At 37.7% G+C, this 27932-nt stretch overlaps 1 protein-coding gene across 2 annotated transcripts in view; it reads left to right on the top strand.

Annotated features, from left to right (window-relative positions):
• The window catches only part of PIWIL2 (piwi like RNA-mediated gene silencing 2), a 69260-nt gene that overhangs the window by 25862 nt on the left and 15466 nt on the right, over positions 1-27932 (top strand). For both annotated transcript variants that reach the window (XM_078068225.1, XM_036075160.2), the window contains exons 14-19: positions 537-650; positions 1649-1837; positions 4244-4345; positions 4916-5032; positions 5617-5705; positions 6587-6692. In XM_078068225.1, coding sequence (XP_077924351.1) covers positions 537-650; positions 1649-1837; positions 4244-4345; positions 4916-5032; positions 5617-5705; positions 6587-6692 — 717 coding nt within the window. The remainder of the gene's footprint in view (positions 1-536; positions 651-1648; positions 1838-4243; positions 4346-4915; positions 5033-5616; positions 5706-6586; positions 6693-27932) is intronic.

Raw genomic sequence — 27932 nt, 5'->3', positions numbered from 1 at the left:
TTTATCTTTCTTTTTTTTTTTTTTTAAGATTTTATTTATTTATTTGGCAGAGAGAGACACAGCGAGAGAGGAAACACAAGCAGGGGAAGTGGGAGAGGGAGAAGCAGGCTTCCCGCAGAGCGGGGAGCCCGATGCGGGGCTCGATCCCAGGACCCTGGGATCATGACCTGAGCCGAAGGCAGACGCTTAACGACTGAGCCACCCAGGCGCCCCTATTTTCCTGTTTATCTTGAAATTATAATTATTTTACATGCATTCTCTACTTCTAAAGAGGCAATGCTTTCTAATTCTTTTCTTGGGAGACCATGTTAAAAGCTTCAATAATTAAAGAGCCAGGTCTATAAAAATTTTACCTGTATTTGTCCAGAGTTTTTTTGGCCTAGACTCACTCACTGCTAGCAGTTTCATTTTTGTGCTGTTCTTGGAAGTTATTACAGGGACAGGTTTACATAGTGGAGTTGACCAGGCCTGAGAGAGAACAGTATCAGTAGTGTTTGCAGATGGCTCCTGTCATGGGTGCTTTGTTTTGTATTTAGATTGAAGGACGTGTTCTGCCAATGGAAAGAATTAACTTAAGAAATACTTCATTTATCACATCTCAGGAACTAAACTGGATTAAGGAAGTAACCAGAGACCTTTCCATCTTGACTGTAAGTGACTTTTGAGGTGGTGAAGAGAGGACCAGTATTCCTATAAGTATGGAAATTAAGAAGCAGGAATGATTCAGTGTCTTCTTTTTGAGGGAGAGTACCAACTGAATTCCCATCCTGAATTATCTATTAAACTGGGGTCCTCCAAATAGAGCAAATTGATGAGTTGTTAGAGATAAGCACTTTGGTTGGCCATAAACTTAGGAAAAGGAAATAGATTGCTATGGTAATTCATATAGTGCCAGCCTCTTACCCACTCTCCCTTTTATCTTCCCCCGCTTTTCCCTGGGGGTTCCTGAAAGATGTTCTTATCCATGAAAGAAGTATAATTAAAACAGCCCCCACCAAAGGAACTAAAGAACAAAATGGTATATAATTATTTTTAAATGTTTTTGGCTAACCTGGTCTTTTTGGCCATGCATAAAGTATTCACATCTGTTTCTAAAACTTTTTATTGAAGTATGTTTAAAGAAAAAGTATACTTACAATTTTAAGTTTGATGAATTTTCAAAGGTTCATAAATCTATGTAATCCACACCAAGGGTTAAGAAAGAGAACTTTATCAGTGCCCCAGAAGCCATCCCTCCAGCTCCTCGTTACTACCTACCTCTCCCTTACAAACTACAAGAGTAGTCACTATCCTGACTTTTAACAGCACAGATTCATTTCAGTTGGTTTTTGTACTTGATGTATACATGAAACCATATGGTATATATTCTTTTATGTCTGGCTTAATTTCTTCAGCCTTGCATTGGTGGGTTTCATCCATATTGTTAGATATGGTTGTAGGTCTTTCATTCTCATTGCTGCATAGTATTCCACTGTGAAAGTATCCCCCAATTTACTTATCACGTATATCTGTTAGTTACAGGAATTAGACCAGAAAGGACTCAAGCAGAGTTATAAGCAATTTGTTCTCTAGAATAATACCTCCTGGGTGTAATTTCAGAGTGTCTAAGTTGTGGGAAGTGCTAAAAATAGCTTGTGGTTATTCCTAGGTCCCCATGCATTTCTGGGCACTGTTTTACCCAAAGAGAGCAATGGATCAGGCCCGAGAACTGGTTAACATGTTGGAGAAGATAGCTGGCCCCATTGGTATGCGTATGAGCCCACCAGCCTGGGTTGAATTAAAGGATGATCGAATAGAAACCTATGTCAGAACCATTCAATCCATGCTAGGAGTTGAGGTAATAAATTAATTTGAGTATATTTATAGGATGCCTGTTTTAAAATACTTGAATACTTGATCTTAAATTATCTTGGTCATCAGTCTGCTGTTTATGATGCCCAGAAACTTGTGTATTACTCATGTACACATGAAATACTGAACTAAGTGTAAGTAATCTTTATGCTCTTTGGTTAATTCTGCTTCTCTCATTATGTGTTGGGAGCCTCACTCTTACGTTCTTTTTTTACATAATTGACAGAATAGCTGACTTAACTTTAGTTCCTTATCTATATAGAACATGTTGTGCTCCTAAAGCAACTTTTTGGGCCCGGTGCCATTTTGCACAGTTCTGTACTGAGCTGTCACAGTCTGGTCTGGCTTAAGATTTGAATTGCTCTGGTGATGAACTTGGCACCTGGCCCATTGGCTCGATCCTGTCAGCCAGTCAGGACCACTGGAGGTGAGCAGGTCATAGCACTCGTAACTCAGTAGTTCAGGCCTGCAGTTCTTATCTGTTCGTACACAAAACAGGAAAACAGGAAGAAGCTTAAGGAGGGAACAAAAGCAGAGGAAAAGTTTTTGGAAGTAACTAGTCTTTGACTTGAAGAGTCCTTTCTTATGAGATCAGTACTAGAATGAGATTATCTTGGGATCTCTCTGATCCCCGACTCTGGGTTATCACCCACAACAGCACCCTCGTGTTCTGTCTTTCTTTGTAATTTCTTCCTAGTTTCCCAGGCTTGTAGTCTGCCGTGGCCTCCCCCTAGGCCTGATCATGGATAATTCTGCTCTGCTTTCAAAAGAATAACCCAGTGTAGTACATCAGCTCCTGCATCTCAACACTTGCCACGTTCTCTTTAGGAGGGTGTACTGCTATCAGTTCTCATGCAGCATGGATATGAGGTTCATTCATCATGTTTACCAAACTTAACTCATATTGGTCTTGTCTCTGTCGTCTTTAGGGCATGCTGTTTTATTATTTGTTAGGGGTCACAAACTCAGAATGTCTGCAGGAGCCAGGTGAATAACACAAACAAGTGAAGTGGGCTAGGAGGGGGCTATAGTGAACTAAAGAGAGTAAACCCTATAACTGCAGATAGAAGCACAGCATTATCAAATTAATTTTTAATTTATTTCTTTTTTAGTAGAAGCAAAAGATCTGGATTTGTGTGTATGTTACCCTCCTTATGTTTAAATGTTAATTAAAAAAGGCGGGTACCTGGCTGGCTCAGTCTCTTGATCTCAGGGTCATGAGTTCAGGCCCCATGTTGGGCATGGAGCCTACTTAAAAATAATAATAATAATAAAAATAAAATTTAAAAAGTGTTAATAAAAACAACAACAACACATGTAAGTTACTATAGGGACTAAAAAGCTACATGTGTTTGATAGGTCCAGCCCATAGGCTCCCAGTGTGCAGCCTGTGTTCTCCATGACTTTGGAAGTTCTTTGATGTGATAACTAGAATGTGTGTTCTCAGCTCTTCTTTTTTTTTAAGATTTTATTTATTTGTCAGAGAGAGAAGAGCGCATGCAAGCACAAGCAGGGGGAGTGGCAGGCAGAGGGAGAAGCAGGCTCCCCGCTGAGCAGGGAGATGGATGTGGGACTTGATCCCAGGACTTGATCCCAGGACCCTGGGATCATGACCTGAGCCAAAGCAGACGCTTAACCGACTGAGCCACGCAGGCATCCCTCGGAGAGATCTTAATCTAACACTAATCTTGATTTGGAATAATATACTATTGATTTACCATTAATATCTGTTTCTGGCATAAAGAATTGGCACCTTCATTTCAGTTGAGTGCTACTTTTCTTTATTCAGACTTTGAAAGACCCTATGTTTCCAATGTTGGAACTCTTAATTAAACAGTGAGGGGTCAAGGATGCTTATATGAGATACTCTGCAGGCAATATCATTCTATCTCCTAACCAGAGAGTTAGGAAGAGCCATTTACGGATTTGGCAATAGCTTCATTTGTTTGTGTTTGGCTCTGAATGCTTTCTTGTGGTATCATATTCCATGTTTCCTCAGTTTTGTGGTATGAATGTAATAAGGTACTTAGTTTACTGAAGAGAGTGGTAAAAAGCATTATAAGGAATTGAAAGCAGCAACTAAGTAACCCTTGCAAATTTTCAAGCCTGCCTTTTCCAGGCATCTTAAGTCTCCTAAGAAAGATGTCAGGTAGTCAGGACCAGCTCTAGATAATTTACAGTATCATATTCTGTATCTGTGCAAAGAAGCCCTGAACCCAACAAAGGTTCAAAGACCTGTTTGGGGTTGGAATGCGTACCCTCTTTGTTTCAATCCCCCTCTGCCTTAAAGGTCCCATGACTTTGCAGGCTCTTAGACTGCCCCCGACTGGAGCCCCATCATGGTCCCCTGAGAGTTCCAAAGCCTGATTTATATGTACTTTATCTCCTCAAGGGGAAGATACAGATGGTTGTTTGCATCATCATGGGCACACGTGACGATCTCTATGGGGCCATTAAAAAGCTATGCTGTGTGCAAGCTCCTGTGCCCTCACAGGTGAGTGGGAGCTGGGCAGGAGGCACAGATGGAAACTATAGCCTCCCTTGAGGCTTTGAAAAGAGGTATACAGGTGTTCAAAAAGACTGCAGTAACTATTAGAAGCCATCATGTGTAATCTTTCTGGTGGAACAGTCCCCTTATTAGAGTAACCTGGTTAAAAGCAGATGCTCTTTGTAAATGCTGCCTTCATGTTCTCAAATGAGTTACTTTTGCTGGTTCAGTGGGTGAGCTGCTGGGTGTTTTCACATGACTGGGTTCTGAGAGGATAGGCTTCACTCTGAAAGGGAAAGCTGTTTTTCCTAAGTAGGTTTAAAAAAAAAAATTCTCTATGAGATTCCTTTGAAAGTTTTTGTTTTTTGGTGTTTTGTTTTGTTTTGATTTGTGTGTGTGGGGTGTATGTATGTGTGTGTGCATGCCTGCCTAGGAATCCTAGAATTAGAACTAGTCAGGCAAAGTATATTATCTGCTAACTGGGGTTTCTTAAACAAATGTAGTATTTACTTCAGGCTTGTTTACATCGTCTGACAGGCTGATAGTGTCCTCTTTCCCCATGCCCCTTTGTTATAGGTCATCAATGTCCGAACCATTGGTCAGCCGACCAGGCTTCGGAGTGTGGCCCAGAAAATTTTACTTCAGATTAATTGTAAATTGGGTGGTGAGCTCTGGGGAGTGGATATTCCTCTGGTGAGTGATGCTGAGATGTGTCTTCATTCAATTTAGCTCTTCAGAGACTCCTACCTAGTTGTTTTCCTGGTTTTCCTCATGGAGTTATCTTTATTCTCCATGCTTAGTGGTCTAAATGGTTCATAGCGTGATTTTGTATAGCCCAAGTGCTAAGAATGGTTTTTATAACTTTAAATAGTTGAAACCAATCAAAATAAGACTAATATTTCCTGACACATGAAAATTATATGAAATTCCATTTTCCATGTCTTTAAATGAAGTTTTATTGGAATACAGCCATACTTCTTTACAGACTAGCTATGGCTGTTCTTGTGCTATAATTGAATAGTTCCTGCAGAGACTGCGTGGCTCATAGAGCCCAACGTTATTTACTGCTTAGTCCTTTACAGAAGTGTGCTGGTCCTGTTCTAGATCTCAGACTTGTTCATAGTGTTTAAAGAAATGTCAAGTTGATGTCCGTCTTTCTCTTCCTTTCCCAGAACTTATTTTCATATGTTGCTTTTGGGGTGCAGATAACAAAAAGATGGGGTGATGGATTGCTTGTTGTTTTGGGTTTTTTTTTGTTTGTTTGTTTTCTAACCCAGAAACAATTAATGGTGATTGGGATGGATGTTTACCATGATCCTAGCCGAGGCATGCGCTCTGTGGTTGGCTTCGTTGCGAGCATCAATCTGTAAGTACTACTCGTAGTGCCATTTTGTTTGGTTATCTCATTTTGATGCCTAATCTTACTGTACTTTACAAAAGTATACTAAACTTTTTCCTCCTTTATCTTCCTATTCGTTTATTCAGTCTATTTACCAGACTTGTCAGATCTATAAATTTGTTCCCCTGGCTGTGGTGTAATCTTCTTCAGAATGGGGGCTGTGTCTTAAGTAGTTTTTCCCCCACCAGGAATGAGGGATTTTTTTGTTTGTTCTGATTGTAAAAACAAGGCATGCTCATGCAGATACCTGCAGAAATTTAGAAAGTGAAACTTCCTCATGGGCAATCTTTTATTAACTACCACCAAAGGTTTGATTTTAGATCAAACTTTTAGATTTTCATTTATGCACATAGTAACACGTATAGGTGGTGTATATATGTAAACAAAATGGCATAATACTATGTATAGTATTCCTTAGTTTGTTTTATGTACTTAAATTGTATATTGCTGATATTTTTTCATATCCATACAAATAAATCTCAACCAATTCTTCTCAACTGCTGCATGGAATTTATTGTATGCTAGAGCACTATTTAACTAGTTTTCTGTTAGATATCTAGGTGGTTAAATTTTTTCAGTTGGAAGCAGTTTTGTAGCAAATACCACAATTATGCCTTTATTTTTACCTTCTATGTGTGGCGCATATATATATGTCTTTCTCCATATATATGTATATCTTTCCCCATATCGCCATGTGTTTTTACCTGTAAGATAAATGCATTTACTAGGTACTCGTTGTATTGGTGCATAGAGGAGCCTGTGTGTACTGACATTCAGACCGTGGGCCTTCCTCTGTGAGTGTGTCTTCATCTTTCTGTCTTTTCTCTCTCGTCCTCCCTCCTCCCCAGCACTCTCACAAAATGGTATTCACGAGTGGTATTCCAGATGCCTCATCAGGAGATTGTGGATAGCCTGAAGCTGTGCCTGGTGGGCTCCTTAAAAAAGTTTTATGAGGTGAGGAGAACAGAAATTTTATTTTATTTATTTTTTTTGAAGATTTTATTTATTTATTAGAGCGCACGAGCACAAGCAAGGGGAGTGATAGGCAGAGGGAGAGGGAGAAGCAGGTCCCCCGCTGAGCAGGACCCTGGGATCATGACCTGAGCCAAAGGCAGATGTTTACCAACTGAGCCACACAGGCACCCCAGAACAGAAATTTTAAAGTTTCAGGGTTTTTAAGGACTGTCTATCTGACCACTTTAGGAGGAACTCTGATTTAGTGGGAGGGGTCCCAAATTGAAGGTGTCTCCTAAACAGATTGAAGAGTCAGTCATTGCTGAACAGGCAGCTCAGAGGGACTGCTTTCAGGCTTCTACTTGTACAAGAGATAAATACTTTGATTTTGTTTGGTAAGTAATGATTATTCCCAGGTTGTCAGCCTGATACCTGTAGACATAATCTTCATGCCCTTATCAGGGAAGTAGGGGTAAATTTCAGCAATTAAAGAAGCTTATGAATTTACTCAGCTTTTTATGGCTATTATTAAGCACTTTTCATTTTGGTTCAAGACAAAGACCTCCCTGTAAATCACCCCTAGAACTCCCAGGAATGCTAACCATGGAGAATTGCTGTCATTAAACTGATACTGGGTCTGGCACAATGAGCAAGCAAAGTATTGGGTTTTACCTTGGCCAGTACATCAAAGAAAGTGCTGATAAGTGGCTTTCATTTCTCAGGGTCAGAGTTAGCCCTTCACATACAGATTAACAGCAAAAAATTTAATAATTTCATATGATTACAGTCAGTCACTAGAACTCCACCTTATTTCTTTTTAGATTAATGTTTCCTACACTGTCCTTCAATTAGTTTAATATTCTTTCAGTATTTGAGGTCATGTAAAAAAAAAGTTGAATTTTGTCTAGGAGACCTATATATATGCTCTCTTGTCACCAAGTCCTACCACACCTTCCTTTTTCTTGTTGTTGATGCTATTTTTTCCCTTCAAGCTCTTCTGTAGGCCCTACCTTTTCAAAGATTGCTTCTTTGAAGCCTTTTCCGTTTTCCCCCCACTGCTCCATTCCCTTAGACTTATTTATGTTCCTTCCTCTTCCAAGGCCCCTTGTTTATTTATTAATTTTTTCCAAGGCCCCTTGTTTATATTCTGTGTAGTGGCTATTACATTTTGCCTTGTATTAGTTAGTTGTATCCTTATTTATCTTTCTCTGGGTTGTGAATTACTTGAGCACTTCTTGGTTCTTGATGGCCGTGTAACAAATTTACCCTAAAAATTTGTGACATGCAGTGAGCATTTATGATTCTGAAGTCAAGGAGTCAAGAAGTTGAGCAGGGTGCAGTGGGCTCTGGTGCCTCTTCATGTGGTCTTTCTGCATGAGCTAGTTTGGGCTTCCTCACAGCATGGTGGCACACGGTTCAAGGTGTGAGCATTCCAAGAAACTAGAGCCAGGTGGAAATCATGTTGCCTTTATACCGTAGTCTTGAAAGTCATGCAGTATCACTTTCACTGCATTCCATTTGTACAGTAGTCTCATTATGAATATGCCTAATATTTGGAGGAGCCAGTGTGGGGATGGGATAGATTTAAATAATGGATCTGCTCTATAAAGCTGTTACATACATTTTCATATGTTTGTACTAATTTAATTACATTTCCCCCCTCAATTTGCCACTGTTTGTTCCTTACAATAAATTTGTGCAGAACTCTTGAGTGTAGAATTTAGCTGGTGGTTAACTAATCCAGTTCTTTCTCACGCCATTCATTCTTCCATCAGTATTATATCCTGAAGAAGCATTAACCCAATTTCCCAATATATTTGACTGTCAACATCAGTATTATTAGAAGACTTGTTAAAGTAATATAACTGATTTTTAACCAACGAGGTTAGTGTCCCATCACATTGCAGTATGGTAGTAAATATAATCTGAAATGTGAGTCAAAGGATACTGAGGCATTACTAGAGTTCAACTCAGTTATGAGTAATTACTCCAGTTCATTGTCATATTACATGACCAAAATATCTCCCCGAGCTTTGCCACTTAAGTTTGCAGGCTTTCATTTGACATTGTCAGGTTCTAAAAGCAAGAATAGTCTCAGCAACATGGCTCTGCTTTTTCAGGCATGGGGTACACTTAAGCTACAGGCAATAATATTATCTCTTGTTCTAAGCCTGTTTTGAGATACCAATGAATGTAATATTGGATTTCCCTCATTGCATAACCATTGATTCATTCCTTTATCCTCAGCTACCATTCTTCCTTCCCTCCATTCATACCCTAACTTTTCTACCTTTGGAAGGAATGTTAGGTTTGGCTCCTATGCTGGTATAGGTTGCTGATAGCAATGCTGGTCTGGCAGGTGCTTCCACCTTAGTCCACTCCCATTCATATAGGGAAGGGCTACACAGGTACAGAATTAGTGAACTCTCTTGCCCACTAGGCGGTTTAGCTGCATTTCCTGTGAACCTCAATTTTGCTTGAGGGGTGAAAGCACGATCTATCCCATCAGGCCCTTAGGAATTTCATCATAAAGGTTTAAAAATATAGTTACAGTTTTTTGCTTAGAGATTGTTATAGATTGAATTATATACCCCCCCCACACACACAAAGGTATTGACATCCTAACCCTCAGTACTAGTGAATGTGACTATATTTGGAAATAGGGCCTTTGCAGATGATGGAGTTAAGATGAGGTCATTAGAGTGTGCCCTAATCCAGTGTGACTGTGTCCTTATGAAAGGAGATTTGAACACAGAGGCAGATACACGTAGAGGAAAGACGATGTGAAGACACAGGGAGATGACCAGCTACAAGCCAAGGAACACCTGTGGCCACCAGAGGCTAGGAGGGAGTCATGGAATAGATTATCCCTCATAGCCCTCAGGAGGAACCAATCCTGCCAACACCCTGATCTCAGACTTCTAGCCTCCAGCCCTGTGAAACAATACATATCTGCTGTCGAAGGCACTCAGTTAGTGGTACTTTGTTATGGCAGCCCTAGTGAATGGATACACAGTTCGTCCCAGCTCTGGCACCTGCAGTTGCAGCTCTGGTTTGAGATCGAGTAGGAAAAAAGAGTGTTGAGGTCACATGGGAAAAACAAAAAAACGTATTGTTATACCAGCATCTTTCTCCACCCCCTCTTCTCTGGATCCCCCACAGAAGGGTCTGAGAGACATCCTTTGGGCCCTGCTCATGTTGAGTGTCAGTACACACTCATGAAAGCATGCAAGTCAATCCTTCATGCCTTTATTCCCTCCATTTTAGACAAAAAAGTGTTTCAATTTTCCATTCTATTCTCTGTCAAACTGTTACTTTGAGGATGAAAATGTGTTCCTTGGTCACAAGGAAATGTGAGTTGTCCAAATTGGTGCAGTATCTTCTGTTTTAGACCTTTTTTTTTTAGTATTTTGAGCATTTATGTCTACCAGCAGGTATGCATAGCCCAGTCCACAATAGATGTCTCTTTATGTCAGGAACTATTTCTTGCCTCTTGGAGCTACCAGGGTCAGTCTAACTTGCCACCTATGTGCAGGGCTTTCCCCTCAGGGAATCTACCCCAGAGCCATCTGCATTCTCTGTATCTCCTCTTGTCAGTCAGAACAATTCTTGTTGGCATTTTGCACTTCAGAGGGTGCAAGAGAAATGTCTAGATTCAACCCATTTCTGCATTGCTGCAGCCTCCAATGTCCATTCATTTCATGGACCCAGGTGTCACCTCAAGCAAGCACACCAAAATATCTGCTTGCTAGTTCCAACCTCTTTTTGATTCTGGAAGGAGATAATTATTCCCCATTCACCCTTCACTCTACTTACTGGTAATGTCTACTCTGCTTTTCTGTCTCTGGATTTACTGATTTGGGATGCATTATATAGAAGTAATCATAAAATATGTGACCTTTTGTGTCTGGCTTCTTTTGTTGAGCATGTTTTTAGGGTTCATGAAAGTTGTAGCATATATCACTACTTTGTTCTTTTTTATAGATGAGTAATATTCCATTGTGTGTTTATCCATCCATTATTGATAGACATTTGGACTTGTTCCTACCTTTTAACTATTGTGAATACTGCTGTAAATATGCCTGTGTATTCATTTGAGTACCTATTTGCATTTCTTTTGGGTATATACCTAGGAGAAATTGATGGGCCGTAAGGTAATTCTGTGTTTAACTTTTTGAGGAACTAGCAAACTTTTCCACAGTGGCTACACCATTTTCATTCCTACCAGCAATGTACAGAGGTTCCAATTTCCCCAATCCTTGCCAACGCTTTGTTTTCCATTTTTAATTATAGCCACTGTGAAGTGGTATCTCATTGTGGTTTTAACTTGCATTTCCTTAATAACCAACAACGTTGAACATCTTTTCATGTGCTTATTGTCCATATCTTCCTAGAAGAAGTCCTTTCAGATCTTTTCCCCTTTTTTTAATTGAGTTATATGTCTTTTTGTTGTTGAATTGTAAAGTTTTTCTTACATATTTTGGATACAGAATGCTTGTCTGATAAATGATTTGCAAATATTTTGTCCCATTCTGTAGAATGTCTTCACTTTCTTGATAATGTTAATTTGATGCATAAAAATTTAAAATTTTTATGAAGTCCGGTTATCTGTTTTTCTTTTGTCCATATATGTTTGTCATTCTTAATGTTAGTACAAGACTGTTTTGATTACTGTTTCTTTTTAGTTTTGAAATCTGAAAGTGTGAGTCTTCCAGGTTTGTTTTCTTTTTTGAATATTATTTTAGCTGTTCAGGGCCCCTTAGAATTTCATACGAAATTTCCATTTCTGAAAGAAAAAAGCCATTGGAATTTTGATAAGGATTGCACTGAATTTGAAGATTGCTTTGCAGGTGTTGCCATCTTAATAATATTTAGTTGTGTAATATATAGACAGGGTATTTTTTCTATTTATTTAGGTCTTCTTTAATTGCTTTCAGCAACATTTTATAGTTTCCATGTACAATATTTTACCTCCCTGATTAAATTTATTCCTAGGAATTTTATTGTTTTAGATGCTATTGTAAATGTAATTCTCTTAATTTCATTTTTTAATTGTCCATTGCTGGTGTACAGAAACATAGCTGGTTTTTATGTATTAATCTTTAACCTTACCACTTTTTTGAATTTATTAGGTTTAGGGCTTTTTCTTTTTTCAAAAATTCTTGGAATTTTCTATTTATGGAATCAGGTCATCTCCAAATAGAGATAGTTATAATTCTTTCTTTCCAATTTGGATACAAAGATTTTATTTATTTATTTATTTATTTATTTGAGAGAGAGAACACCTACGTGAGCAGGGGGAGGGGTGGGGGGGGAGAGAGCAAAAGGGGGAGAATCCCAAGCAGACTCCAAGCCGAGCACAGAGCTCAGTGCAGGGCTCCATCCCACGACCCTGAGATCATGACCTGAGCCAAAACCAAGAGTCACATGCTTAACTAACTGAGCCACCCAGGCGCCCCTCCAATTTGGATGTCTTTTATTTCTTTTTCTCGCACAGTTGCTCTGGTTGGAATTTCTAGTACAACGTTGATAGCAATGGTGAAAACAGGCACCCTATTTTATTCCTGATGTTTGTAGGGGAATAATTTTAAGTTTTTCACTATTGAGTATGGTAGCTGTGAGTTTTCCATAAGCTTGCTTTCTCATGTAAAGGAAGTTTTCTTCTATTCCTAATTTAATGAGCATTTTTCTTTCTTTTTTTTTTTTTTTTCTGACAGGTGATGAGCATTTTTATGTTGAAAGGTGTTGGATTTTATCAAATGCATTTTCTGCATATTAATTTATAAAAATCTTATTCACAGTAATACCAAATTAATTTCAGTAATGTACAAAAACTTTGTCCTCATATAGTTATGTTCTCTTCCTCTTTTTGTATGCTAATTCTATATTAGGGTTCTCTAGAGAAATAGAATCAGGAGTGTTTGGTGTGTGTGCACGCAGAGAGAGATTTATTTAAGGAATTGGCTCACATAATTTATGGAGCCTGGCAAGTGCAAAATCTTCAGAGTGGGCCAGCAGGCTGAAGACCCAGAAAATAGCTGATGTTGCAGATCAAATTTGAGTTTATCCTACTTTGTATTCCTTAGGCTTCTTGGATGTTCAGTTGAATTTTTCACCAGGTTTGGTAATTTGGGGTCCACTATTTCTTCAGATAGTCTTTTTGACCCTTTCTCTCTCACCTGTCAGTACTACTGAGATACTGAGACTCCAGTTATTTGTGTTTGGTATGTTTGATGGCATCTTACTGTTTCAGAGGCTCCATTCATTTTTCTCCTTTTTTCTTCCTCTTTCTCATACTGGATAATCTCAGTGGACCTATCTCCTAGTTCATGGATTATTTCTTCTGCCTGATCTGATCTGCTGTTGAGCCCATCTAGTGGAATTTGTTGTTTCAGTTATACTTTCTAACTCCCAAAATTTCTATTTGGTTCTTGCTTATAACTTGTCTCTTTATTGATGGTCATTTCCTATACTTAAGGTCTTTAGATACGGTTTTCTTTACTTCTTTGAAGAGTATTTAAAATATTGGCTTAAAGTCTTTCTCCAGTAAAGTCATCAACTGGGTTTATCCCAGGCAGTTTCTACTGACTACTTTTTTTTTTCATGTGAATGGGCCATATTTTACTCTTTCTTGATGTGTCTCATAATTTTTTTGTTGAAAATGAGACATTTTTAATATAATATGGCAGCTCTGCAAATTAAATCTCCACTCCCAAGAATTGTTGTTGTTATTCTTTGATGACTTTTCTGGCCTGATTCTATAATCTCTGTAATCTAGATTATGTGTAGTATTGAAAATTTCCCCTTGGTTAGCTTAGTGATCAGTTAATGACTGAACAAATATTTCTTTAAATGTCTTGAACGTGTTTTGCCTCCTCCAGTGACTGCTACATTATTTTCACAATTACCATAGTAGTTGAGGCTACAAATGTGACAGCTACTGCAGAGAAAGGGGGATGTGAGTAGAGCAAGTTAAAACACTGTAAAGCTTGTGAGATTCAGCTGGTTTTATTGAGTAAATGCTCCTCAGATTGTTGCAAACCTCTGGTTAGTATCCACAATTCCAGAAAGTTTGATTTTGACCATTTTTGCTTTTATGGAGGAGCAGATTTTTCAAGGTCCTTTCTTTCCCATTCAGTTTCCTGAGGAGTACTTTTGACAGTCTTGCAGTTTTCCAGGTGGACAGTGATTAGAGTCTAGAACTCACTAAGTTTATTTATTTATTTTTTTCTTAAGATTTTATTTATTTGACAGAGAGAGACACAGCGAGAGAGGGAACACAAGCAGGGGGAGTGGGAGAGGGAGAAGCAGGCTTCCCGCTAAGCAGGGAGCCCAATGCGGGGCTCTATCCCAGGACCCTAGGATCATGACCTGAGCCAAAGGCAGACGCTTAACGACTGAGCCACCCAGGCGCCCCTAGGACTCACTAAGTTTAGATGACACTAGGAAACCTCCAACATTTTGGTTTGGTGCCCTAAAGAGCTACATTGTAGGAATAAGGGTGAGTCAGTGGTATATAAACCCTTAGAGCAAACTACGGTTCATCTTTGAATTATTCTATTCCTGAAATCAGATACAGTGACCCAGAATGCTAGTGTTCTCAAGTTTCTTATAGTGCTAATACCCCAGACTCCTGGAAGAAACAAACTTAATCTTCTCTGTATTAAAACATCATTCCAGGCTTAATCTCATTTCTATTAACACTATTTATAAATGCTATGTTTGGCATATAATTTTTAGAAAGGAATATATGTATAATATATACATACATGTACATGTCTACACATATGTGTGTGTATGAGTAGGTATAGTTACATACATACACATGCATATACATATATACAAGGACATACATATATGCATATATATATATATACGTGTATATATAAAATCTACTTGTGTTTAATTGAAGACTTAATGAAGAAAAAAGAATAAGAAAGTCAAGATACAAAAGGACAGAAACCCTAGGGGCATATGCTAATTCTGAAAGCGGCAGCTAAAGTGTTGAAAAGCTTTAGCACATTTGTCTCTAAGGATCAAAAACAGGAGGCCAGGGCCCCTAAATCAGTGGTGGTCCTGAGTATACTTTCCCACTCTTTGGGTTGTGAATCTAAAAGGCTACAGACTAGGAGTAAAGAAGAACTATAGGTAGACTGACTCTGAATCATGTCAGTCCCTGAATATGAATTTAGGTGAACTTGACTGCTAGTTTCACTACCCACTTGCCAGAGCAAATACAAATCCTCTGAAGAAAGGTAACATTATCTTAGGCATCAAAATGTTTCCACAATGCCTACCAATAAAATAATAACTAATAACACAAGGAGAGAAAATGAAGTGACTAAAAACAAACAAATAAAAAAACAGATAATTGATTCTGATCCACATAGGATTCAGATATTTGAGTAATCAGACACTTTTTAAAATTGCTACACTTGGGGCATCTAGGTGGCGTAGTCACTTAAGCATCAGACTCTTGATTTCAGCTCAGGTCATGATCTCATGGTTGTGAGATCAAGCCCTGCATCAGGCTCTGTGCTCGGTATGGAGCCTGGTTAAGATTCTCTCTCCCTCTCTGCCCACATCCCTCTCTACCCCCCTCTAAAAAAAAAAATAGCTACACTTAATGTGTTTAAAAAGATAAAAGACAACGTTAAGAATTTTAGCAAAGGGCGCCTGGGTGGCTCAGTTGGTTAAGCGACTGCCTTCGGCTCAGGTCATGGTCCTGGAGTCCCGGGATCGAGTCCCGCATCGGGCTCCCTGCTCAGCAGGGAGTCTGCTTCTCCCTCTGACCCTCCTCCCTCTTGTGCTCTCTCTCATTCTCTCTCTCGCAAATAAATAAAATCTTAAAAAAAAAAAAAAATTAGCAAAGAATTGGGAGCTATGAGGAAAAAGTTGGAATTTCTTGAACTGAAATTTATGCTAACCAAAATTAAATACTCAGTGGATGGGTTATTAGGTTGCTAGGACTGCCATAACAACATACCATAGACCGGGTGGCTTAAACAGCAAAAGATTTATTTCTTCACAGTTCTGGAGGACGGGAAGTCCAAGATTACGGTGTTGGCAGGGCTGGATTCTCCTGAGGCCTTTCTTCTTGTCTTGTAGATGACTGTCTTTTTTCTGTCACATGGTCTTCATCCTGTGTGTCCTAATATCCTCTTCTTAAAAAGACACAGTCATATTTAATTAGACCCTACCCTGGTGACCTCATTTCAACTTGATAACCTCTTTTTAAAAGGTCTATCTCCAAATACAGTCCCATTCTGGGATACTAGGGGTTAGGACTTCAACATACAAATTTTGGGGAAACACAACTCTATGCATAAAAATGGGTAACAGTAGTTTAGACTTAGTTGAGGAAGGAAAAAGTGAACTGAAAGAGATAAAAAACTGAAGCATTGAGATACAAAGACATGGGAGATATGGGGTTAAAATACAATATATGCATAATTGGCCCAGAAGGAATTTAAAGAGGGTATAGAACAGAAGAAATATCTGAAAAGACAATGGTAAAGAATAATCCAAAAGTGATTGAAAAACAACAAAGCACAGATAATCTGAAAAATCCCAAGTAGGATGTATAAAAAGATAAGTACACTTAGGTGTACATTATAATAAAACTGTTGAACACACACACACACACCTTAAGATCAGTCAAAGGAAAATAAAAGAAATGTTACCTTAAAAGAGCAACAAATGGACTAATAGCTAACTTGTCAAAAGAAAAAGTGTAAGCACAGGTAATAAAATAATAGCTACGAAGTGCTTAAAGGGGCATCTGGCTCGCTCAGTCAGTGGAGAATGGGACTCTTAATCTCAGGGTTGTGAGTTTGAGCCCCATATTGGGTGCAGAGATTACTTAAAAAAATAAAATCTTTAAAAGAGAAAAAAGAACTGCCAATGTAGAATCTAGTATCCATGAAATATAACTTCTAATAAGGTGAAATAAAGATATTCCATGACAAAAAGTTGACAGACTTTGTCACTGGCAAACTTGCATTAAAGGAAGATACTAAATGGCATTCATCACCTGAAGGCAAATTATCCTAAAGAGAAACACAGAAGTGGTTTCAGGAATAAAAGTGGCAAATATGGGATAAATTTGAATGAATACATACCATCTAAAATAATATAATTCCTGAAAAGATATATATTCATGTGTGTGTATAAATTTCAAATTAATGACAATAGTACATATATTAGGAAGAAATAAATGAAATTCTGATGCTGTTAGTTCCTTGAATTGTTGAGTAAAAGATGAAAGTAATAATATGTATTACACTTCGATTTGCTAAAGATCTATGTTGGTGTAATTTCTAGATTAGACACTAAATAATAAAAGTATGTAACTATCAAGATAAGAGAAAATAAGACAATAAAAAATTTTTTTAAAAAGAAAGAAAAAAAGAATGTGGAACAGCTGAGACAAAATAGCATGCAATACTTAAATCTTGAAAATGTTACACCATGTGAAAGAAGCCTGTCACAGAAGACCACAGATCCTATAAAAAATGTATAGGAGAGGGAAATCTAGAGAGACAGAAGGTAGACCAATGTTTGCTTAGGGCTGAGGTGGGGAGAGGATGGAAAGTTGGTATCTGTGAATATACTAAATGTGTTGTACATATTTATGAATATACTCAAAATCATTGAATTTTACACTTTAAGTTGGTGAATTATATGGTATATGAATTATATCTCAATAAAAAGATGTTTTAAAAAATTTTAAGAACCATACAGAAATTCTGGAGTTGTAAAATATATTAAATGAAAATTTCACTGGAGGAGGTTAATATCAGATTTGACTAGGCAGAAGAAATAACCAGCAATCTTGAAGATAGGTCAATTGAGATTATCCAGTGTGAGGAAAATGAAGAAAATGAATAGAGACTCAGAGATCTGTGGCACACCATTAATCATATCAACCATAAACATAATGTGATTCTCAGAAGGGGAGTAAAGAGAGAAAATGGAGAAGAAGGAACATTGGAAGGAACAATAGCCGCAAATTCTCAAATTTGATGAAAATCAGTAGCAAAGAAGCCAAATGAATACTAAGTAGTAAAAACTCAAAGATATCCACACCTAGACACGTCACAGTAAAAGTACTGAAAGACAAAGAGAGCATCTTGAAAGTACCAAGAGAAAGCAACTTACTATGTTCAAGCCATCTTCAGTAAGATTAAGACCTGATCTCTCATCAGAAATCATGGAGCCCAGAAGGCAGTGGGAGGACATATTCAAAATAATGAAAGAAAAAGGTTGAATAAGAATTCAGTATCCAGAAAAACTGTTTAAAAATGAGTGACATCTTGACAATATTAAGCTCAGTGAAAGCAGCTAGATGGAAAAAAGCTATATTTTATATTCTTCCATTTCAGTGAACTATCCAGAATACGCAAATCATAAAGACTGAAAAGAGATTACTAGTTTCCAGAGAGTGGGGATGTGGACACGAATGGGGAGTAAGTGCTAATGAGTGCAGGGTTCTTTTGGGGTGATGAAAATATTACAGGATTAGTGCATAGCTTGGTGAATATATTAAAAACCACTGAATTATACACTTCGAAATGGAGAATTTTATGGTATGTGATATATGTCAATTTTTTTTAAAATGAAGGAGAATGAATCACTGAACTCTACCTCTGAAACTAATTAATACACTATATATTAATTAATTGAATTTAAATTTAAAAAATAAGAAAAGGGGAATAAACAAAAATAAAATGTGAGTAATCCAATCAAAAAAATGAAGGAGAAATTAAGACCTTTTTAGATAAAAACTGGAAGAATTTATCACTGACACACCTGTCCTATGAGAAATACTAAAGGGAGTCGTTTATGTGGAAATGAAATAACACTAGATAGTAATTTGTGTCCATATGAAGAAATAAGTAGCACCAGAAAAGATAACCATACAGATAAATATAAAAGAGAGCAAAAATGTATTTTTGTCACTTTTTTTGTACTCCATGATTTAAGAAACAACTTCATAAAGCAATAGATGTTAATCTGAGTAGATGTGCATACAATGTGTAAAGATTGAATTTGTGTGACAATAAAGGCACAAAGGAGAGGGGAGGGAATGAAGTCATAGAGAAAGTTTTTAATATTACTGAAAGTAAGTTTATATTAACCAAATGGCATTGTTCCAAGTTAATATGTTAGTTGTAATTTCCCAGAAAAACACTAAGAAAAGAATGAGGGGCACTTCAGTGGCTCAGTCGGTTAAGCGTCTGCCTTCGGCTCAGGTTATGATCTCAGGGTCCTGGGATCGAGTCCCGCATCAGGCTCCCTGCTCGGTGGGAAGCCTGCTTCTCCTTCTCCCTCTGCCCCTCCCCCTGCTTGTGCTCATTTTCTCTCTCTCTCTCTCTAATAAGTAAAATCTTAAAAAAAAAAACTCTGAAAAATATAACAAGGGAACAACAAGGAAATTAAAATGGTAACTAGAAAATATCTATTTAATAGAAAGTAAGGCATTTGTGGAAGAATAGAGGGACAAAAAAAGATATAAAGCATGTGTAAAACAGTGAAATGGCACATGTAAATCTTACCGTATTAGTAATTACCTTAATTGTAAATGGACTAAACATCCCATTCAAAAGATAGAAATTAGAGAATGGATTAAGTGAAAAATACATGGTTATAATTTCTGCAAGAGACACATTTTAGTGTCAAAGACACAGTGGGTTGAAAGTAAAAGGATAGAACAAGATATATACAAGTAGTAACCAAAACAGAGCTGGAGTGGCATACTATCAGACAGAATGACTTTAAGATAACAATTGTTACTAGAGACAAGGAGGGACATTTTATAATGGCGAAAGTGTCAATCCATGAGGAAGACCTAAAATATAAATATATGTGAACCTAACCCCAAATAGACCCCTCAAAATACATGAAACTAAAACTAATTAAAGGCAGAAATAGAAAATTCAACAGTAATAGTTGGAGACTTCAAAATTCCACTTTGAATAATGGATGAAACAATTAGAAATAAGATTAACAAGGAAACAGAATACTTGAACAGCACTATGATCCAACTAAACATAACAGGTATCTATAGAACACCCCACCAACAGAATACATATTCTTCTCAAATGTATATGGCACATTATCTCAAGATAGACCACTTTGTTGGGATGTAAAACAAGACCAAATAAATTTAGAAGGATTAAAATCATATAAAATATGTTCTCAAACCACAATGGAATGAAATTAGAAATTTTAATAAGAGAGATAAATTCAGGAAATTCATGAATACTCGTGAATAACCAAAGCATCAAAGAAGAGATTAAAAGGTAAGTTAGAAAATACTTTGAAATAAATAAAAACAAAGATGCAACATACCAAAACTTGTGGATGTAGGTAAACAGTGCTTGGAGGGAAATTTACATATAGGTGTAAACACCTATATTAAAAGTGAAGATCTCAAAACAACCCAATTTCCACCTTGAGAAATAAGGAAAAGAAGAGCAAACTTAAAGCAAGGAAATAATAGAGATTAGAGCATAAATAAATGGAGAATTGAAAAACAATAGAGAAAATCAATGAAACCAAAAGTTGGTTATTTGAAAAGATCAACAAAATTGACAAACCTTTAGCTAAAACACCCATGAAATATAGAATAAGATTACTAAAATCAGGAATGAAAAAGACCTCAGTACTGACCAAACGGGGAAAAAAAGGATTATAAAACATACTGTAAACAACTGTATCCCAAGAAAATAAGTTAAATGAAATGGACAGACCCCAAGAAAGACACAAACCACTGAATCTTTTTGGTTATACCAAACATTTAAAGAGGAATTAACACCAATTTTTCATAAATTCTTCCATCAAATTGGAAAGGAGGGAACACTTCCCAATTCAGACTATGAGGCTAATATTATCATGATACTAAAGCTAAACAAAAATATCACAAGAAAGTTGCAGCAGACATCTAGATGGGAAATAAAGAAAACTGTCTTTCTAGATGATGTTAACTTACATATAAAAAACCTTAAAGATCACACACACAAACTATTATAGCTAATAAATTAGTTCAGCCAGATTGAGGATATAAGATTAATATACATTAATCAGTTGTACTTCTGTACACTAGCAGTGATCAAAAATGAAACGTAGGAAAAATTTTAACAGAAGGGCAAGGCGCATACTGAAAACTGCAGAATGTCTTGAAAGAAATTGAAGAAAATGTAAAAGGAAATACATCACTTGTTCATGGATTGGAAGACCCATGTACCTATGGTAAACTAATTTTTCACAAGGTTGCCATTCAGGGGTGGAAAGAATGGTCTTTTCAAGAAATGATGCAGGGCCTAATGGATATCCACATGCAAAAGAATGAAGTTGGATCCTTGCCGCACACAAGGTACAAAAATTAACTCCAAAGGATCAAGCACCCAAATGTAGGAACTAAAACTTTAAAATTCTGGATAACATAGGTGTAAATCTTTATGACCACAGATTGGACTTCATCAAAATTAAATCTTACTTACTTCAAAGGACACCATCAAAGTAAAAAGACAAACCACAGAATGGGACAGAATCATTCATCTGATGTATCTGGTAAAGGTCTACTTTCCAGAACATATAAAGAACTCTTACAGCTCAACAACAGAGAGACAAATTACCCAATTTAAAACCAGGGAACATTTGATTAGATATTTATCCAAAGAACATACACAAATAGATAAGAAACATATGAGGGGTGCCTGGGTGGCTCAGCTGCTTAACTTGGGTCTGACTCTTGATTTCGGCTCAGGTCATGATCTCAGGGTTGTGAGATCGAGTCCCACATTGGGTTATGTGCTGGGCATGGAGCCTGCTTAAGATTTTCCCTCTCTGCCCCTTCCCCATAAAAAAAAAAAAAAAAAACACATGAAAAGAACTTAATATAATTAATAATTAGGGAAATGGGAATCAAAATCACAATGAGATACCACTTCACACCAAAATCAGATAAAGGCATTACAGTAAAGCCACAGACCAGTATCTCTCATGAACATAGATGATGCAGAAATCCTCAACAAAATATTAGCAAAGCAAATCTAACTGTATTTAAAAAATTATATACCTTAACTGTACTGAGTTCAGTATTACCCTTCCAAATTTATGTCCACCTGGAACTTGTGAATGTGACCTTATTTGGAAATAGGGTCTTTGCAGATGCAGCCAAGTTAATATGCAGTGAATGAATTAGGATGGGTTGTAATCCAATAAGTGATATTCTTATAAGAGGGAAATTTGGTCACAGACTCATGGGGTGAAAGCCATGTGAAGAAGCAAAGACACAGACAACACAGGGGAGGAGAGGTGTTGTGAAGGTGTAGGCAGAGATTGGAGTGATGTATATAGAGGCCAAGAAACACCAAGGGTTGCCAGCAACCACCAGAAGCTACAAGAGGCAAGGAAGGATTCTTTCCTAGAGCCTTTGGAGGAAACATGATCCTGCTGATACCTTAATTTTGGACTTGCATCCTCTAGGACTGTGAGAGAATAAATTTCTGTTGTTCTAAGCCATTCAATTTGTGGTTGGTTGGTATAGCAACCCTTGGAAAAGAATACAACAACCATGTGTATTCCAGTTACACAAGGATGGTTCAACAGTTAAAGATCTATTAATGTAATCCGTCTCATCAACAAGCTAAAGAATAAAAATCATATCACATCAATAGATGCAGAAAAAGCATTTGACAAAATTCAGTTCCCAATCGTGATTAAAAAAACAAAAACTCCCAGAAAATTAGCAGTAGAGGAAGAACTTCATAAATTTAATACAGAACGTCTACAAAAACCCTGCAGCTAACATTATCCTTAATTGTGAGACACTATATACTTTCCCCTGAGATTGGGCACATGTATTTCCCCTCTCACTATTCCTATTCAGCATCATACTGAAGTCCTAACTAATGCAAAAAGACAAGAAAAGGAAATAAAATATATAAATACTGGAAATGAGGAAAGAAAAGTGCAGATAGAATGATTGTCTATGTAGAAAATCTCATGGAATCAACGACTTAAAAACCTGGAATAAGCAAGAATTATAAGGTTACAGGATAAAAGGTTAATATACAAAAATCCGTTTCTTTCCTATATACCAGCAGTGAACAATTGGAATTTGAATTTTAAAAATACCGTTTATATCGGCACCAAAAATGAAATATTAAAGTATAAATCTAACACAGCTGGTACACTACATGAGGAAAACTGCAAAACTCTGATAAAAAAGAATAAATAAATGGAGAGATGTTCCATGTTCATTGATAGAAAGACTCAATGTTATTGTCAGTTCTTCCCAGCTTGATCTGTAGAGCCAATGCAATTCCAATCAAAATCTCAGCAAGTTATTTTGTGGAGATCGACAAACTATAAAGTTTACATGTAAGGCAGAAGACACAGGAAACACTGCACAATACTGAAGAACAAAGTTGGAGGACTGCCATTTCTCAACTTAAAGTGTTGCTTTAAAGCTACACTAATCCAGGTGGTGTGGTCTTAGCAAAAGAATAGATGTCAGTGAAACAGAATAAGAGCCCAGAAATAGAATTATACAAATAGTGTCCAGTGATCTTTGATAAGGAGCACATACACACAATGGAAAAAGGATAGTCTTTTCAACAAATGGTGCTGGAACAACTGTTAACCTGCATGAAAAAAAATCGAATCACATACCTTTACTAAAATTAACTTAAAAGGTACTGCAAGTTTATATTTAAAATGCAAAATGGTAAACTGGAAGGTAAAAAAATCTAGGTGACCTTGAGTTTTGATGGTAACTTACTTAGATACAAAAGCACAATCCATAATAGAAAGGATAAGTTGGACTTAATTAAAATTAAAACTTCTCAGGGTGCCCAGCTGGCTCAGTTGGAAGAGCATGCGACTCTTGATTTTGGTGTTGTGAGTTTGAGCCCCCAAACTCATGGTTTGGGTGTAGGGATTTTATTTATTTATTTGACAGAGAGAGACACAGCGAGAGAGGGAACACAAACAGGGAGAGTGTGAGGGAGAAGCAGGCTTCCCGCTGAGCAGGGAACCCAGTGCGGGGCTTGATCCCAGGACCCTGGGATCATGACCTGAGCCGAAGGCAGACGCTTAATGACTGAGCCACCCAGGCGCCCCTCAAAACTTTTTTTTTAAGATTTTTTTTATTTATTCATTTGAGAGAGAGAGAGAGAGCATGAGCAGGGGGAGGTGCAGAGGGAGAGGGAGAAGCAGGCTCTCCGCTGAGCAGGGACCCCAATGTGGGACTTGATCCCAGGATCCTGGGATCATGACCTGAGCCGAAAGCAGAGGCTTAACCATCTGAGCCACCCAGGCGCCCGATAAACAAAACTTTTAAAAAAATTAAAAACTTCTCTGTGAAAGATACTAAGAGAATGGAAAACTACAGACTGGGAGAAAATATTTGCAAAGCACCTATTTGATAAAGCATCATTATCCAGAATATACAAAGAACTCCTAAAACTCAAGAAGACAATCTCATTAAAAGAAGGGCAAAAGACTTGACAGACATCTCACCAAAAAAGATATAAAAATGACAGATAACTATATGAAAACATAACAGGGAATTGTAAATTAAAACAATGAGATACCATTACACTCCTATTAGAATGGCCAAAATCCAAAACACAGATGACACCAAATGCCAATTGAGGATATGAAGAAATAAGAACTCTCATTCATCTTTGCTGGTAGGAATGAAAAGGGTGCAGATACTTCAAGGGAAGAAAATTTGGCAGTTTCTTTAGGCTCCACTCCCAGCGCAGAGCCCAGTGTGATTAAGCGTCTGATTCTCGGTTTCAGGGCAGCTCAATCTCAGGGTTGTGGGATCCAGCCCCGCACTGGGCCCAACGCTCAGCATCGAGTCCACTTGAGATTTTCTCTCTTGCTCTTCCTCTACCCTTCCCTCAGTGCATGCGTGCGCACGCGCTCTCTGTCTCAAATGAATATATCTTACTTATTATAAGATTATACATTATATATATTATTATATACTATAAATACATCTTATTTATTTGAGAGAGCACAAGCAGGGGGAGTGGGACAGGGAGAGGGAGAAGCAGACTCCCTGCTGAGCAAGGAGCCCGACATGGGGCTTGATCCCAGGACCCTGGGATCATGACCTGAGCCGAAGCCAGATGCCTAACCAACTGAGCCACCCAGCACACCCCCCTCCCCCCAAAAAAAGACTCTTGAGGCACCTGACCGGCTCAGTCAGTAGAGCATGTGACTCTTGATCTCTGAGTCGTGAGTTCAGGACCCACATTGGTCATGGAGCCTACTTAACTCTCACTATAGGATCCAGTAGTAGCACTTCTTAGTATTTACCCAAATGAGTTCAAAACTTATGTCAGTGCAAAAACTTCCACAGAGTTGTTCATTGCAGCTTTATCCACAATTGCCAAAACTTAGAAGCAACCAAGATCTCCCTTAGTAGGTGAATTGGAAAGTAAACTGTGATGCATCCAGACAATGAAGCATTATTCAGCAATAAAAAGTGAGCTATCAATTCCTGAAAAGACATAGAGGAACTTTAAATACATATTACAAAGTGAAAAAAGCCAATCTGAAAGACTACATACTCCATGGTTCCAACTATAGCACATTCTGGAAAAGACAAAACTATGGAGCCAGTAAAGAGATCAGTGGTTGCCAGAGGTTTGGGAGTGTAAGGAAAGGAAGGATAAATAGGGGGAGCACAGGGGATTTTTAGGGCTGTGAAACTATTATACATGATACTGTAATGATGGATACATGGTGTCATGTATTTTTTCAAAGCCTAAAGAATATATAACACAGTGTGAGCCCTAATATAAATTATGGATTTTAGGGCGCCTGAGTGGCTCAGTTGGTTGGGTGACTGCCTTTGGCTCAGGTCATGATCCCAGGGTCCTGGGATCGAGTCCCACATCAGGCTCCCCGCAGAGGGGAGACCCTGCTTCTACCTCTGCCTGCCACTTCCCCTGCTTGTGCATGCTCTTTATCTCTGTAAAATAAATAAATAAAATCTTTAATAAATAAATAAATGGCTGTCCAAAAGAAAAATTTATGGACTTTAATAACAATGTGTTAGTATTTGCTCATTTGTATTGTAACAAATTGTAACAAATATACCACCCTAATGTAATATGGTAATGGGGAAAAACTGTGTAGGTTGGGGAGGGGTTATGTGGGAACTCTGTAAGTCGCCTCAGTTTTTTTTGTGAACTTACAAGTGGTCTAAAAATAGTCTTTTTTTTTTTTTTTTTTTAAGATTTTATTTCTTTGAGGGCTGCCCGGGTTGCTCAGCTGGTTAAGCGTCTGCCTTCGGCTCAGGTCATGATCTCAGGGTCCTGAGATGGAGCCCTGCATTGGGCTCCTTGTTCAGCAGAAAGTCTGCTGCTTCCTCTCTGACCCTCCTCCTTGCTTGTATTCTCTCTCTGTCTCAAAGGAAAAAAAAAAAAGATTTTATTTATTTGAGAGAAGAGAGAGAGAGAGAGAGAGAGAGAGAGAGAGAGAGCACGAGCGTGGGGGAGGGGCAGAGGGAGTACATCATGATCCATGTACACGTCATGAACCTAGGGTCCTGGGATGGAGCGCCTCACCAGGCTCCCTGCTCGGTGCATGCGCACTCTCTCTTTCTCTCTCTCCCAAATAAAATCCTTAAAGATTGAACGCAGGATTCTTTAACAGGGTTTAAGCAGGGTTCTTTAAAATCTTTTTAAAAAATTAGATAACTGCAAAATTCTATGAATATAAAACCTTTGAGTTTTATACCTTAAAAGAGTGACCTTATGGTATAGCAAACTAGAACCAAATAAAGCTGTTCAAAAAAGGAAAAAGGAAAAAAAAAGCACTTCCAAACCTTCTAGCCTTGTAGGTACCCTCGTGGTATCAGCAAAACCAGCAACTGATGCCAGGGGAAGAACAGATACAGAAGCCTGGTTCATTTATCTAGGCCCCCACTCTTCCACTGATGTTGCTTGGATCTGAGGCCTTCACCTAAATGTTTATGTACTTTGTCCAGCTTTTCAGTTGTCAGGTTTCTCAGAATTCCTGGTCCACCACCTGAAGTCTCGCAGGCAAGCTTTAAGCTCATCCATGGTTTTATTTAATGTCTGTATCCAGCCATTCTCAAATTTTTGGTCTAAGGAATCCTTTACATTTTTAAATATTAGTGAGTTTTTATTTAAGTGGTATATTTCTATCGGTATTTACCATATTCAGAGTTAAAACTGAGGATATGTTTTATGGTTTTGAATTTAAAATAACTAAGAAAAGAAGTGCTAGTAAGGATGTGGAGAGAAGGTAACCCTCTTACACTGTTGGTGGGAATGTAAACTGGTGCAGCCACTATGGAAAACACTATGGAGGTTCCTCAAAAAATTAAAAATAGAACTACCATATGATTCAGAAAAATGAAAACACTAACTTAAAATGGTATCTGCTGCATTATTTGCAGTAGCCAAGATAAGGAAACAACCTAATTATCCATCAGTGGATGAATACAGAAATTGTGGTATGTATATTACAATGGAATATTAGCCATTAAAAAAGAATGAAATCTTACCATTTGCAACAACATGGATGAACCTTGAGGGCATTGTGCTAAGTGAAATAAGTCGGGGGAAGACAAATACCATATGAGTTTATTCATGTGTGTCATCTTTTTTTTTAAGATATATTTATTTGAGAGACAGAGCATGCATGCACACAAGTAGGGGGAGGGGTGGAGGGGGAGAATCTTCAAGCAGACTCCCAGCTGAGTGCAGAGCCCAACATGGGGCTTGAAGCTTAACCAACTGAGCCATCCAGGCTCCCCTATATGTGTCATCTTAAAAAAAAAAGAAAAAGTTCATAGAGAACAAATTGGTAGTTGTCAGAGGTGGGGAGTGAAGAGAGTGGACAAAATGGTTGAAAGGGGTCAAAAGGTACAAACTTTCAATTTTAAAATTATATAAGTCATGGGGATGTAATGTACACCATGGCAACTGTAGTTAATAATACCATATGTTGTATATTTGAAAGTTGCTAACAGTAGATCCTAAAAGTTCTCATCACAAGAAAAAATATTGTAATTATATGTGGTGATGGATGTTAATTAGGTGGATTTTGGTGATGATTTTGCAATATGTATAAATATGAAATAATTATGTTGTACAGCTGAAACTAATCTCCTATGTCAACTGTAGTAAAAAATAGGATAAGAAAAGTATAAACTCAGTACATGTTAATAACATAAAATTTTTG

Source organism: Halichoerus grypus, chromosome 3 (genome assembly GCF_964656455.1).
Source record: "Halichoerus grypus chromosome 3, mHalGry1.hap1.1, whole genome shotgun sequence".
NCBI classification, from domain to species: Eukaryota; Metazoa; Chordata; class Mammalia; order Carnivora; family Phocidae; genus Halichoerus; species Halichoerus grypus.
The sequence above is the reverse complement of the archived record's forward strand: the minus strand, read 5'-3'. Positions and strand labels throughout refer to the sequence as shown.